The 14,796-nt window shown below is 41.2% G+C and overlaps 2 protein-coding genes across 7 annotated transcripts in view; one reads left to right on the top strand and one right to left on the bottom strand.

The window, feature by feature from the left end:
• The window catches only part of Phf11 (PHD finger protein 11), a 69,906-nt gene that overhangs the window by 15,074 nt on the left and 40,036 nt on the right, over positions 1–14,796 (bottom strand). The gene's annotated exons all lie outside the window — the stretch shown is intronic.
• Positions 1–14,796, top strand: part of Rcbtb1 (RCC1 and BTB domain containing protein 1) — a 49,591-nt gene that overhangs the window by 24,293 nt on the left and 10,502 nt on the right. For 5 of the 6 annotated variants that reach the window (XM_048341397.1, XM_048341398.1, XM_048341399.1 and 2 more), the window contains 7 exons: positions 2,060–2,218; positions 5,403–5,510; positions 5,895–6,037; positions 8,237–8,427; positions 12,280–12,406; positions 12,905–13,056; positions 14,189–14,319. In XM_048341397.1, the coding sequence (XP_048197354.1) occupies positions 2,060–2,218; positions 5,403–5,510; positions 5,895–6,037; positions 8,237–8,427; positions 12,280–12,406; positions 12,905–13,056; positions 14,189–14,319 (1,011 nt within the window). Of the gene's footprint in view, positions 1–2,059; positions 2,219–5,402; positions 5,511–5,894; positions 6,038–8,236; positions 8,428–12,279; positions 12,407–12,904; positions 13,057–14,188; positions 14,790–14,796 lie in introns of those variants that run through there. The other variant, XM_048341401.1, reaches the window with a different exon arrangement.

Raw genomic sequence — 14,796 nt, 5'->3', positions numbered from 1 at the left:
GGAAGAGAAATTGTCTAGAAAGCATGAAGCCCTAAGTTCAAACTCTAGTACCACAAAAAAAAAGATTGAAAATAAGAAAAACAGTGATCATATTTGTATTTGGCATCATTTGTAACTGAAAGCATTGTGGGAACATGCAATGAGTTTCTCAAGCATTACATGTGTTATGTAGTCAAAATTAACCATAGCCAGTGTATACCCTTGGCACACATTCCTATAATATCAGTCCCCAGGTGGTGGAGACAGGAGACAGTGAGCTATATAGTGAGTTCCAAGCAAGTTTGGCTACAGAGTGAGGTCCTGTCTGAAAAAACTAAAACCATAGTGTGTTAGTGGCTCACACCTGCACTCCTATCTCCTTAGGAGACTGAAATCTGAGGATTGCAGTTCAAAGCCAGGAAAGTCCTTGAGATTCTTTTTTTTTAATATATATATATTTTTTATTATCAAACTGAATTACAGAGAGGTTACAGTTTCATACATTAGGCATTGGATACATTTCTTGTACTGTTTGTTACCTCGTCCCTCATTCCCCTTCCCCCTCCCCCTTTCCCTTTCCCTTTCCCCCCTCCCCCATGAGTTGTTCAGTTCATTTACACCAAACAGTTTTGCAAGTATTGCTTTTGTAGTTGTTTGTCTTTTTTTACCCTGTGTCTCTCAATTTTGGTATTCCCTTCCAAGTTCCTAGTTCTAATACCAGTATACTCGGTTTCCAATATACTCAGATAAGATACAGAGATAGTATAGGTACAACCACAGGAAAGTGATACAAGAAGATCATCAATAATAGAGGTTACAGTTACATATGGTACGTTGAAAGTAATTACAACTGTGGTATAACACTCGTTTCCATAACATGGAGTTCATTTGACTTAGCATTATCTTATGTGTTCATAAGGGTATAGCTATTGGGCTCCCGTGATCCTCTGCTGTGACTTGCCTAAACCTGTGCTAATTATTATCTATAAGGGAGACCATAGTCCTTGAGATTCTTATCTCCAGTAAAACCAGTAAAAGCTGGAAGTGGAGTTTTGGTTCAAGTGGTAGAGCCCATCCTTTTGTGAAAAAGCTTACAGATAGTGCCTAGCCCCTGAGTTCAGGACCAGCACATGTACAGTGCGTGCCCCCTTCCCCCCCCAAAAAAAAAGGCTACTCTTTAGCTAACACTGGCATATGTGTAACACACACAACACACCCAGACACACACATGAGGAGTGCTTGTTGCAGGCATGTAGAGGGAAATGGGGTGTTAGAAGTTCTCTTAGTGTTGGAGGAAATTTTATTTTCTTCCAATACTCCCTTCTTAGTTCTTTTCTTTGGCCATACTAGTTTAATAGAACTTGGAGTTTTGTTTTTTTTTTTGTCTCTCTGTATTAAAAATCTGGTTTCCAGAATGTGGCACATAAGGGGAGAAAAGTAGGCTTGGGATGCACTGGAGAAAGATTGCTGTCTGAAGCTGACAGAGAGTAAATGAGAACTCAGAACAAGTATCACCAGGAAAAGTCCAATAATTAGGGTCTTTTCTGTAGGGACAGATGTCTCCTTAACACTTGCAAGCCTTACTACATTATGATGAGGAACTACTTCAGGGAAAGCTCTGTCATACCCAGTATTGTTGATTGCTAAGGCAAGAAAATGCAGTTTGGTATACAAAGATTTTCATGAAAAATGTATTTGTGCTCAAAGAATTGAGCAGATTATTTTGCATCTATACCTGTGTGGCATATACTTCTGTGCTATTAATGCTTGAAGAAAGTGTCTATATAGTTGCCCTAATTATCAAGGTACCATGTGGTCAGGTAAGTATGAGTTAAGTATATAGTGAGATGTCTGGACTCCAGTTTCACTTGTCCTACTAATTAGCTCTGAAACCACAAGTAAGATTCTAAACTGTTTCAGTTCCTAGAACTGTTTTGGTTTCATCTATCCATCTATAGAGAGGATGCCACTTTGACCTATCCCAGTGTCATTTTATAGAATATAACAAAGATTGAATAGTATAAATCATTCAGCACTAGCACATCAGAAGCACTCAATTTCTCTTTCCTTTTTCTTGTAGGTATTTGCTTGGGGCTATAACAACTGTGGCCAGGTGGGATCAGGATCTACAGCAAATCAACCAACTCCTAGAAAAGTTACAAATTGTTTACATATTAAGAGGGTGGTTGGCATTGCCTGTGGTCAGACTTCCTCCATGGCTGTTTTGGATAATGGTGAGGTGAGTTCTCTCCATTCCTGTCACTCTTCTACTCCCCTTTTTCTTGGCTGCTTTATTGACAACTAACTGATTTTTTTTTTTTTGGCCAGTCCTGGGCCTTGGACGCAGGGCCTGAGCACCGTCCCTGGCTTCTTCCCGCTCAAGGCTAGCACTCCGCCACTTGAGCCACAGCGCCGCTTCTGGCCGTTTTCCGTATATGTGGTGCTGGGGAATCGAACCTAGGGCCTCGTGTATCCGAGGCAGGCACTCTTGCCACTAGGCTATATCCCCAGCCCAACTAACTGATTTTTGATTGAGGGTTAGAGTAAAATGAAATCTAGACTTTAGATTTCTCCTTTAGAATGACTCCTTGAAATTCCAAGCTTTATCTGCAAAGAAAGATTCTGTTATGTTTAAATTTGATGTTTTTCAAGACCCATATAACCTAATGATTATGGTGATTTGTTATTTAATAGGTTGAGGAATCCTGTATCACCTTTCTGTAACAATAGAAAGGTCAACTGCACATTTTCAAGTCAACTGACATAAAGTCTTGGTGGGATTTAGCTACCACATCTCAAATGTTTGCTCCTAGGAGGAAGCACCTTGTTAGAGCAGAGTTTGTTGTCCTGATTGTTAGCAACTTTTAAAAACCACCCCCATCAGCCACCTTTGAGCTAAAGGTTATTTCTATTAAATGATTTCTAGTTGAAACTAGTACTTAAATGGGTCACTCACCACCTATGCATTACCATCTATTAATCTCTTAGTACATACACATAGATTTCTGTGGATGCTGTGTTGTGCCCACCTATGTGGACTTAGTTTTTAATACCCATTCTGCTATCATTCTGGATGATCAGAATTCCTTGGGATTGCCCGCCCCTAAGAGCCTCTATTCCAGTGTTCTTACTCCTTTATTTAAAAAAATCATATAATTTTAAGTTAGTTTAACAAAGGAAGGCAAATGAAACATAAAAATTGAATCTTTACTCCATTGTTGTCAGTTCTGAACTCCTCTTTATAAACATTAACAGAAGAGGGGCAGTAATACATTACTACTGTTTTTCTCTGCTATTGTGTACCCATCTGTCTCCCTGCTCAATTTGTACAGTATGTGCTTAGTCTTCATGTGCTGCAGTAGTAGACCAACTACCCATGTGGTATCTGGTCTGAATGCTGCCTGCTTCTGTGCATCACCCATATCTGGAGCTTCACTAACAGGCATTTCAATCACTAATAATTTTTATCATAAGAAGTACTGCATTGATTTTCCATTACTTTGTGTGTATCTATGCCTGTATTTCTTTTTTTGTTGGTGGTCATGGGGCTTGAATTCAGGGACTGGGTGCCATCTCTGAGCTCCTTTTTGCTCAAAACTAGTGCTCGTCACTACTTTGAGCCACAGCACCACTTCTGACTTTCTCGTGGTTAGTTTGAGATAAAAGTCTCATGAACTTTTCCTGCCCAGGTTGTCTTTAACCGTAATCCTTAGATCTCAGCCTACTGAGTAGCTAGGATTACAGGCATGAACCACTGTTGCTTGGTTTGCTTGCTGTATTTCTGTAGGATCAATTATCAGGTTAGAATTTCGGTGTCAAGAGAGTACCATTAAAAATGTTGGTAGTCTTCCAGGGACTGGTGGCTTATACTATAAGCCTAGCTCCTCAGGAGACTGAGATCTGAAAATTGCAATATGAAGCCAGATAGGCAGGAAAGTCTGTGAGACTACCCAAGCTGGAAGTAGAGCTGTGGCTTACGTGGTAGAGTGCCTAGCCTTGAGCAAAAAACTCAGCACCCAGACCCTGAGTTCTAGCCCCAAGACTAGTGGAAAAAAAATGTTGGTGGCTTCATCTAGAAAAGCTGATACCTATCATATACTTCAGAGTTTGGCTACAGGTCCCTTTAACTATCTCTCACCAGGACCTAAAGCCCATGCCCCGTTCCCATCACATTATCCTAAGAAGCCCCAGGGCACATCTCTCTGTGGAAGAGTGTAATGCCATTACAAGTCTTAGGTTTCTGATGGGAGCTAGACTTTTTGTGTGTGTGTCTGTTCCTAGTTTGTTCCAAAACTTTAGTCACTATTTGTTCCAAAACTTCAGCTCTTTAGCTGTTTCTTTTCTTTTCTTTGTTTTTCGGCCAGTCCTGGGGCTTAAACTTAGGGCCTGAGCACTGTCCCTGGCTTTTTTTTGCTCAAGGCTAGCACTCTACCACCTGAGGCAGAGCACCACTTCTGGCCTTTTCTATTTATGTGGTATTGAGGAATCGAACCCAGGGCTTCATGCATGCTAGGCAAACACTCTACCACTAAGCCCCATTCCCAGCTCTACTGCTGTTTGTCAGCATATGATCCCCCCTCACTCCAGCCTCTGAGGGAACCATTTAGTTCTGTGAAAACCTTTTTTGTATCTATCCCCCTCTTTTGGTTCCTTTACTTCCTGGCTCAGGGCCTCATTAGAGCTCACTGTGTGCTGATGGGAAACATATACTAAATGATCTTTCTGCTTCCAGTGTTTTGTGTCCCTGCTACCCTTCTTATGGTAGCCAGTGTGATCTTTAAAAATGCAAATTTATTCTTATTTTGAAATATTTCAGTGGAAATTCTCAGATGCATTATTCTACTTTTCCTCATGACTTTATCATCTAGCTCTTTCCTTCTAGTTTTTTTTTCTCCCTATTCTTTGCCCATGTGTTCAGCCAGCCCCTCTCTTGTCTCTCCCTTTGACAAATTCTTCCTGAAGTGCCTTCACTGTCAGTCTTCAGCCCTGTTCAGATCTTTAATCTTCCCTAAACTTTCTTCCTATAAGCTAATTCCTTCCTCCTCATTGCTCCTGTAGTGTCTTGATTATTTTTCTGTTAGTACCTCTTAGTCTGCAAAAAATGTGCATGCATCCGCCTGCTAAACTTTGACTAAATACATAGTCCTTTTCTGTGTCTGAATGTTCAGTAGCTACTTAATAGCTGTCAATAACTTTTTCATGTATAATGCATACATGAGAAACTTCCCAAGGCTAGTAAGTCATGGAGTAGGAATTGATGCCAAATCTTGTCAACCCCCACTCTAGAACATCTCTTTGGAGATAAACTGTAGGACCACATTGAGTGAAATGCAGATGTTGGAGCATGTAACTTGTTTAGAAGGACTGGATTTTCTCTTCATTAGCAGATCTCATAGCCTGTCTCTCCCTTCTCTCCCTCTCAGGTGTATGGCTGGGGCTACAATGGCAATGGTCAGCTAGGCTTGGGAAACAATGGCAACCAGCTGACTCCTGTGAGGGTGGCAGCTCTCCACAGCGTGTGTGTGAACCAGGTACATTGTGATGGTCTTACTGGCTGTACCCTGTCACTCTTCCCTGCTTTGACATGGAGACATTTTGGAGGTTACTCTTTTATCATTCTTTCTGGCAATTCCTAGTTCTTCCTCATCCATATTGAGTAGTTTGTTATTCCTTAAATTCCCACAAGAAGGAAGCTTATGATGTTGTACATCAGTCTTGACAGGGTAAAGCAACTGATGGAGAAATCCAGCAGCGTAAGTGTTGGGCTTCCCTAGTGCTTCTCAATTGCCAACAAATGCCAGGCCCAAACTGCTGCTGTGGCCTGGCATTCTCAGAGGCTGGCTATGATCTTTAAGCAGGTGTTGTTTCTGTCCTTCCTGTTTCTTAGTATGGTAACAATTTCCCTTTACTTGCAGATCGTCTGTGGCTATGCACATACACTAGCACTAACAGATGAGGGCTTGCTCTATGCCTGGGGAGCTAACACGTACGGGCAGCTGGGAACTGGCAATAAAAATAATCTGCTAAGCCCAGTACACATCATGGTGGAGAAAGAAAGGTAACTTGGCTATGTCCTGTCTCAGAACCGTGTATGCGATGTAGCCTTGGAACTGTATGTGGCAGAGCTGTGGTGGTTGGCCTTGTGACTTTTCTGTTTATTAATATTCTCATTTAGAACAAGATAGTTTTGAATACCAGCCAGAACCAACATGAAGATAAGGTTCTCATGCAGCTTTCTGAAGTAGCCATTGGTATTGATAAATGCCTGCATCTTAATGTAATTCTGTCAGACTTGGTGTTGACCACTGAATAGGGAAGTCAAGTCTGTGGCTCTTCTGAGACTCAGAGTATGGTATGATAAAATATTATAACCTGGCTTGTCTTCAGTAACTAGTATGCAGTGTAGTTGATATTTTGATAATCTAACATGTCAAAGAAATCAAAACATAATTGAGGAATCTCAAAATATATACTCATTTTATACGTGCTGCTTTACAAAACATGCTTCTCTTTTAAAAAGAAAAATTAATAAAGAATTGCATTGCTAAAAAAAGTGTAGCAGTACTTCATTTTAGCCAACTTTTGAATAATTAAAATCTGTTAAAGGACACCATCTGTTTAAATATTGATTTGATTTAATGTGTACTACTGGAATAGATGCTTAATGTTTATTGAACCACATTCTGAGTAGTTGGTGGTGGTTTTTTTGTTTCTTTTTGCTAGTTGTTGCACTTGGACTCAGGGCCTGAGCACTGTCCCTGGCTTCTTTTGGCTCAAGGCTATCACTCTGCCACTTGACCCACAGCGCCTTTTCTGGCCTTTTCTATGTGTATGGTGCTGAGGAATCATGTATACAAGGCGAGTGCTCTGCCACTAGGCTATATTCCCAGCCACCACATTGTGAGGTTTTGTCCACTTGAGTCTTTCTTTTTTCCTTTTGGTAGTACTGGAATTTTAACTCTAGGCTTTGAGCTTGCTAGGCATGGGCCCAACTTCTTGAGCTACATGCCCTTAGCCCTGTCCACTGAGTGCTGTTTATTGGATTCTTCTAAGAACCTACTGATAAAGTGGTTTGGCCTAATGTACTTTTGGACATCAGAGTCCGTTTATTTGTGTGTGTGTGTGTGTGTGTGTGCCAGTACTGAGACTTGAGTTCAGAGCTAGGGCACTCCTATTAGCTTTTCCTCTCAAGGCTGGTACTCTTGAGTTGTAGCTCAATGTCTGGCTTTTTTGTGGTTAATTGGAGATAAGAGTCTCACAGACATTCCTGTCCAGGCTGGCTTGGAATCTTGATTCTCAGATCTCAACCTCCTATCTAGGATTACAGAAATGGGCCGCCAGCATTATTACAGTCCATTACTCTTATCCAAGTGCTTATGAGCATTGTGTGGGGAAGAGAAAAATCTTTGTTTTTGGTTTTGTTTCTTTAACTAGGAAATGCTTTATTAAAGGTAGGAATAACGTTTTTTATTTGTTTATTTGTTTTGTTTTTGTTGCCAGTCCTGGGGCATGGACTCAGGGCCTGAGCACTGTCCCTGGCTTCTTTTTTGCTCAAGGCTAGCACTCTACCTTTTTAGCCACAGCGCCACTTCTGGCTTTTTTCTATATATGTGGTGCTGAGGAATTGAACTCAGGGCTTCATGTATACGAGGCGAGCACTTTACCACCAGGCCATATTCCCAGCCCAGGAATAACCTTTTTTAAACTAGTGTTTCAGCCCCCAGAATAGTCAGGATATGTTGTCAGTGTCCACTATCCTCATTGATTTTGTTTTCCAGTCTGCTTTTGGTATTCCTTACCAGTATGCATCATTCTTTTTTTTTTTTTTTTGGCCAGTCCTGGGCCTTGGACTCAGGGCCTGAGCACTGTCCCTGGCTTCTTCCCGCTCAAGGCTAGCACTCTGCCACTTGAGCCACAGCGCCGCTTCTGGCCGTTTTCTGTATATGTGGTGCTGGGGAATCGAACCTAGGGCCTCGTGTATCCGAGGCAGGCACTCTTGCCACTAGGCTATATCCCCAGCCCAGTATGCATCATTCTTAATTCAGAATGAGCCCAAGTGAGAAGTGAGGCTGTCAGGAAGAAAGACACTGCATTGTTTCCTTGCTGTTTTGCTTTTGTAGCTAGGACTTGGTCACTAATATTTCTGGGCTTGGGCTGCTTTGAGATATTCTAAGCATAAACTTTTAAATTTCAGTTGGCAAGGGGTATATATTGAGGGGCTTCTCTTATAAAAGTGTTTTCCCCCAAAATTTTTCAGGGTAGTAGAGATTGCAGCCTGTCACTCCACCCACACGTCTGCGGCCAAGACCCAGGGTGGACACGTGTACATGTGGGGCCAGTGCCGGGGCCAGTCGGTCATCCTCCCTCACCTCACCCACTTCTCCTGCACAGATGATGTGTTTGCGTGCTTTGCCACCCCTGCTGTCTCATGGCGCCTCCTGTCTGTAGGTAAGAAGCTCGGGCTGCTTCTACCCAGAGGGTGCTTCTGGCAGCTAACCAGATATTCTTGGCTCTTTTGGGTTCTAGACTGTCTCATTCTTCATTTCCTTTAATAGTTTTCCTCCAATAATAATGAGATTTATATGTATGTAATGATGTACTCTCATGGAATTCTTTTTCCCCAAGTACTTCTATTTTAATTGAGATTAAATGATTAGTTTTATATTATGTTAAAGGGACAACCCAGTGGCATTTACGTTCACATTACAAAATACTTACCCAGCCCTACAAGAAAAACCTGTATTCCCCAAGCTCTCACCTACCTCCCCTCCTACCCCCATTCATGAAGAAGAGTTCAGCTACTGTCAAACTTGAAGTGAAGCCAAATGAACATGGCCTTTTAACTCATTTGCCATCTTCTTCAGCTGTAATACCGTGTGTGTGTTTGTGTGTATATGTGTGTGTGTGTATATATATATATATAATTAGAACACTATGGTTAGTGGGACCGTTTTCCCATAATCACACATATGTAGCATGTTAAAGCACATCTGTACAACATCTTGAGATTTTTTTTTTCTTTATTGCTAGTATGGAGGCTTTTGGACTCTTTGCTCAGCTCTCTTGCTCATTCATGGTTGGCACTCTACCACTTAAGTCATGTCTCTAGTCTGGCATTTTTTTTTTTTGTTGAGATGGAGTCTTGAGGACTTTTCTGCCCAGGTTGTCTTGAATTATCTCCCAGGTCTCAGCTTCCTGAGTAGTTAGGTCTATAGGCATGAGCCACTAGTGCCCAGATAACCACCTTAGATTTCTTTACACTACTTACCTGAACTTCCAAGAACCTTGGCAAGCCTTTCATATGCATCTTAAAATGCACAGTGCTTTCCAGAACAATGTCCAGGTGGTGGTTTAGGTTTTTAACTCAGATCTTTGTACTTTCTAGTAAGGAGCTCTACTGCTTGAGCCATGCTTCCAGCCCTTTTAATTTTTTCATACTGGTGACAGGACTTGAGCTCAGGGATTTGTGCTCTGGCCTTGCTTTCTTGCTCACTGCTGGTACTTGACCACTTGAGTCATACCTCTAGTAAGGTATTTTGCTGGTCAGTTGGACATAGACTTGCAGATCTTTGTATCCAGGCTGACTTCTAACCATGATCATGCAGGCCTCAGCCTCCTGAGTAGTTTGGATTATAGCATGACCTAACCAGTGACTAGTTTGTTCTGGTTACATTTTCTGTGTATGTGTGCTAGTACTTGGGCTTGAACTCAGGGCCAGGGTTATGTTTCTTTTTTGCTCAAGCCTGGCACTCTGCCACTTGAGCCACAGCTCCACTTTGGGCTTTTTGCTGGTTAATTGGACATGAGAGTCTCACAAACTTTCTTGCCTGGGCAGGCTTTGAACTGCAATCCTCAGATCTCAGATCTCCTCCTGAGTAGTTAGGATTACAAATACATCTGAATACTTTTTTGTTTGGCTACTTTTGAGATAGAGTAGCCTGGCCTGCCTAAACTTTAATCCTGCTCTTCATACTTATTGTTATAGCTGGAATGGCTGGTGCACACCACCTCATCCAGTTTTTTATGGTTTGAAATGAGAGTTTGATGAACTTTTTTCTTTTTTATCTAGGCTGGCCGAGAATTGCTGTTTCAGATTAGGTCTTCTCAGTAGCTAGAGTTACAGATATGAAATACTGGTACCCGGCCTTTCTGGAATTTTTAATGTTAAGTTTGGAAAAACATGGTTACTAATTGTATTGTTTAGATGACTTCTTTTCCCCTCCAGGAACTAAATGTCATCATAAGTGTTTTCTTTTTCTTTTTCTTTTTTCTTGCTTGGATCTTAGCTCTAAGTGTTAGGAATAAGACTAATTGGAAAATTCACAAGTCTGAGGAGCATTTCTGTGAATAGGTCTTGCACTTGCCACCAGAAACAAGCAAAGGCAAAAGGCCATTTCCACCCTGTGACTAGATGTGGAGGTAGAGGTTCTGAGGAGCACTCATGTTTTGGATGGGTGAGGAGGTTATCTGTGCCACTCAACACACTGCCCATCTGACTCATTTCTTTCCTTTTGTCCTGAAGTGATCAGACTACAGAGCAGTGCAAGGCTGATTTTTTGAGAACTTTCTAGTTTTGCTGCACTTCCAGGAGTTTTGCATAGTGGGAGTGTGAGAGGATTATAGGGTGAGGCTTCAAGACTGGGGGGAGTGACACTTCCTGTTTGTTTGTTGAGTTCCTGCCTAGGTTGTAGTGCCAAGTCCCTCCTGTAGAGTTGCCCTGGTGACAGACCACAAGTGGCATGGGTCCTTCTGGTTTGGGACAGGTGAGCTCTTCAGTTAAATCATAGTTCTCAGGTAAATTGCATTTCCCAGCTCAGTTCAGGTACAGTAGAAATCTTTGTACTAGCTTTGTTCAGTGCTCAGGAAGGACCTCCAGAGTTTATTTTCCTGGTAGTTGCCTTCTGCTTTTTTCCTTTCCTCATATATGTAAAGAACACACAGTGTCTCATGAATTCATTCGAGCCTTTTCTTTATTTGGAATAACCAGCTCTACTTACATAAACCCATTGGTTCTCATTCAGTCATATGACTGTGTATTCTTGACACTAGGCCATATCCTCAGCCCTGACTGTGTATTCTTTTAAAGCTGTTCCCTCTAGATCTCTTACTGGGCAGATTTGCTCTGTTTTCTAGAGTAGAAGATTATTAACTTTTAGGATAAAAAGGGCTTAAAAATTAGCTTATAAACGTCCTATGTGTATGTGTAGTTTTTATTATTGATGATGTTTTGTATCACCTTCCTATGTTTGTACCTACACTATCTCTGTAATCTTATCTGAGTATATTGGAAACCGTGTTTACTGGTATTGGAAGTAGGAAATTCAAAGGGAATACCAAATTCGAGAGACACAGGGTAAAAAAAGAGAAATAACTACAAAAGCAATACTTGCAAAACTGTTTGGTGTAAGTGAACTGAACACCTGGGGGGGAGGGAAAGGGGGGAAGGGATGGGGGCATGAGGGACAAGGCAACAAACAGTACAAGAAATGTATCCAATGCCCAACGTATGATACTGTAACCTCTCTGTACGTCAGTTTGATAATAAAAATTTGAGAAAAAAAAATAAAAAAAATTAGCTTATATTAGTTATACACATGGGGTGGGGTTTCATTGTTATATTGTTTGGATTTCAGATACTTAGGAAGTTTCTCTAAGAACCTGATTGGGCTTCCTTAATTGAACATGCTACCCCTTAAAGCAGAGCAGACATGTCTGCAGCATTTCTAGGAAAACTGATAGATTCTTTTATAAAAAATTGATTTACTTATTGTCCAAGTGATGTACAGAGGGGTTACAGCTTCATACGTAAGGCAGTGGGTACATTTCTTATCAAACTTGTTACCTCCTCCCTCATTTTCCTCCTTCCTTTCCTCCTCTCCAATTCCCTCCCCCCACCCTTATGAGTTGTACAGTTTGATTATAGCATATAGTTTTGTAAGTACTGCTGTTGCATTGGTTTGCCTTTTACCCTTTGCCTCCATTTTGATAGATTTTTAGTGTTAGAAGAAAGTGCTAGAAGAAAACAACTCACATTTTGAGAGATTGTGTTCTCATGGGTTTCCTCTGATTTTTGTTTTCAAACATTCCTTGTGTCTAACTAATATATTTGGCTTTCTCAAATACTGGGTTTTATTTTGTTTGATAGTTTGTAGATATTAATTAAGATGCTGTGAAATTGGTTTGTTAAAGCATAAACTCTCAGGAACAAAGGAAATTGAGCACCATGCTGCTGCTGATTGTTCAAAAGTCTTTCACGCTTTCAGTCTGACCACTGTTAATAATGTGTCCCATTGCCTTCAGAGCAGGAAGACTTTTTAACAGTTGCAGAGTCACTGAAGAAAGAATTTGATAGCCCAGAAACTGCTGATCTGAAGTTTCGAATTGATGGGAAATATATCCATGTCCATAAAGCTGTGTTGAAAATCAGGTATTTTGCATGAGTTTAGAGATGTCAATAATTACTTTTTACCATTTCTTTTTGTTTATTCCAAGAAATAGATATTGGTTAGCAATAGTCCTTGGCAATAGAGGGAAATGTCACAACTTAATATTTTTAAAAGCATAATTCATTTAGAATCAAGAGTCTTTTGTGTAAGTGTACACAGTAAGCATACATTGCAGTTTCTAAGAAAAATATGAATTATAAGTATTTGTCTCAACTGTTCTTTGAGAATCTTGGGTTGGGGCAGTAGCTCAGTGGTAGAACACTTGCCTAGAAGATAAGGTACAAGGCCTTGGGTTCAATTCCTAGCACTGCTAAATAACTAAAGGACCTTGTGGAAGTTTTGTTTGTGGTTAAAAAAGAAACACAAAAGATTGTCAGTAAATGTGAATATGTGGTCTTGGTGTGTAGTGGTTAAAGGTGCCTCTGACATCTGTTTATCTGATCCAGCACCTTAATCAGGTAACTTTCCTTCTGTTTTAGGTGTGAGCACTTTCGATCCATGTTCCAATCCTATTGGAATGAGGACATGAAGGAGGTGATAGACGTAGACCAGTTTTCCTACCCTGTGTATCGTGCCTTTCTCCAGTACCTCTACACAGACACGGTGGATTTGCCACCTGAAGACGCCATAGGTACCTCAGCCATATAGTGACTAGCCAGGTCATATCATGAAGAATCTCCCTCCATGTGTTCTTAGATTAGTGAAATGTAAAAAGGGTTGGACGTATTGTTTTTGGCCTGTTTTTAAAGAAATATTTGAATTAATACTATGGTTGTTATGGGCACAGTTCATTTATAACTGGATTTACTGAAATTTTTAAGTATTAAACTAAGTTACTGATGGATTTAGTGTTTTGAAAACAAAATGAGGGGGGAACTTTTTTTCCCCCCGTATGCTATTGTAGAAAGTGAATATAGAAGAGACATGATTTTGGAGGTGGCAGAGGTAGTGAGTAAAAAGCTTTATTCATGTTGGGGCTGGGGATATAGCCTAGTGGCAAGAGTGCCTGCCTCGGATACACGAGGCCCTAGGTTCGATTCCCCAGCACCACATATACAGAAAACGGCCAGAAGCGGTGCTGTGGCTCAAGTGGCAGAGTGCTAGCCTTGAGCGGGAAGAAGCCAGGGACAGTGTTCAGGCCCTGAGTCCAAGGCCCAGGACTGGCCAAAAAAAAAAAAAAAAAACTTTATTCATGTTGATGTCTTCCACTTGTAATCTACTTCCACCTGTAACCTACTTGGAGCAAAGAATGGGAGCTTAGTGGTTCAAGGCCTGCTGGGGCATATTTTTCAGACTCCTTCTTTTTTTTTTTTTTTTTTTGGCCAGTCCTGGGGCTTGGACTCAGGGCCTCAGCACTGTCCCTGGCTTCTTTTTGCTCAAGGCTAGCACTCTGCCTCTTGAGCTACAGCGCCACTTCTGGCCATTTTCTGTATATGTGGTGCTGGGGAATCGAACCCAGGGTCTTACGTATATGAGGCAGGCACTCTTGCCACTAGGCCATATCCCCAGCCCCCTCAGACCCCTTCTTATCCAATAGCTAGGTGAAGCTGTGTGACAGGAACTCTAAAAGAGAACCCTAAAATAAAAGGATCATAGTCCAAGTTTTTGTAGGGACAAGAAGCATGACCACACTTTCAAAAAGAACCAGTGCAGAAAGGGAATTTCTCCTCAGTAGGTTTTTCACCAAGATAAAATGCATATGTTTATCAGTTATGTGAAGTTTCTATAAACTGGATTAAACCTTCCACACCTTTTGCTTTTAGGTCTTCTGGACTTGGCAACGTCTTACTGTGAAAACAGACTGAAAAAACTTTGTCAGCACATTATCAAGCGAGGAATTACTGTGGAAAATGCCTTTTCCTTATTCTCTGCTGCAGTCAGATATGACGCAGAGGTAACCTAACTCGGCAAACAGCAAAGCAGAGCTGCCTGTAACTCACTGTGCGCTCATTTTCCCTCTTCCTCTCGTGTAACACAAGGAATGTGATGACTAGCTTCACTTCTGCTTAGGGACTCAGTAAACTGACTGATAACTAAGAAGTGAAATCTGGCCTTTAGTTTTGTTGTTTCAGAAGTGATTGGTCCTCCATTTCCATTCTTGAAAATGAAGATAGAAGTCTGACTGACTGAGGTCCTAGCAGTGTTCTGCAGTTGGAATATAAAGTGCTGTAGTTTTCAAAGCTTTTCTGTAGCCATCAATGTTTCCCAGGCCCACTTTGCTGTCTTCCTATCTCTGTCAGAAGTCCAAGAAGCCCTGTGTTCATATCTGTGTCCTCTAGATTTCTATCATGACTCCTTAGAACTCATTGACTCTGAAGAATTTGCTGTGGACTCTTTTGATTGACTTCTCAGTCCGGGTTCTCAGATCTCT

The sequence above is a fragment of the Perognathus longimembris genome, chromosome 3 (genome assembly GCF_023159225.1).
Source record: "Perognathus longimembris pacificus isolate PPM17 chromosome 3, ASM2315922v1, whole genome shotgun sequence".
Classification (NCBI taxonomy): domain Eukaryota; kingdom Metazoa; phylum Chordata; class Mammalia; order Rodentia; family Heteromyidae; genus Perognathus; species Perognathus longimembris.
Note: the sequence above shows the minus strand (reverse complement) of the source record. Positions and strands in the feature narration are given on the sequence as shown.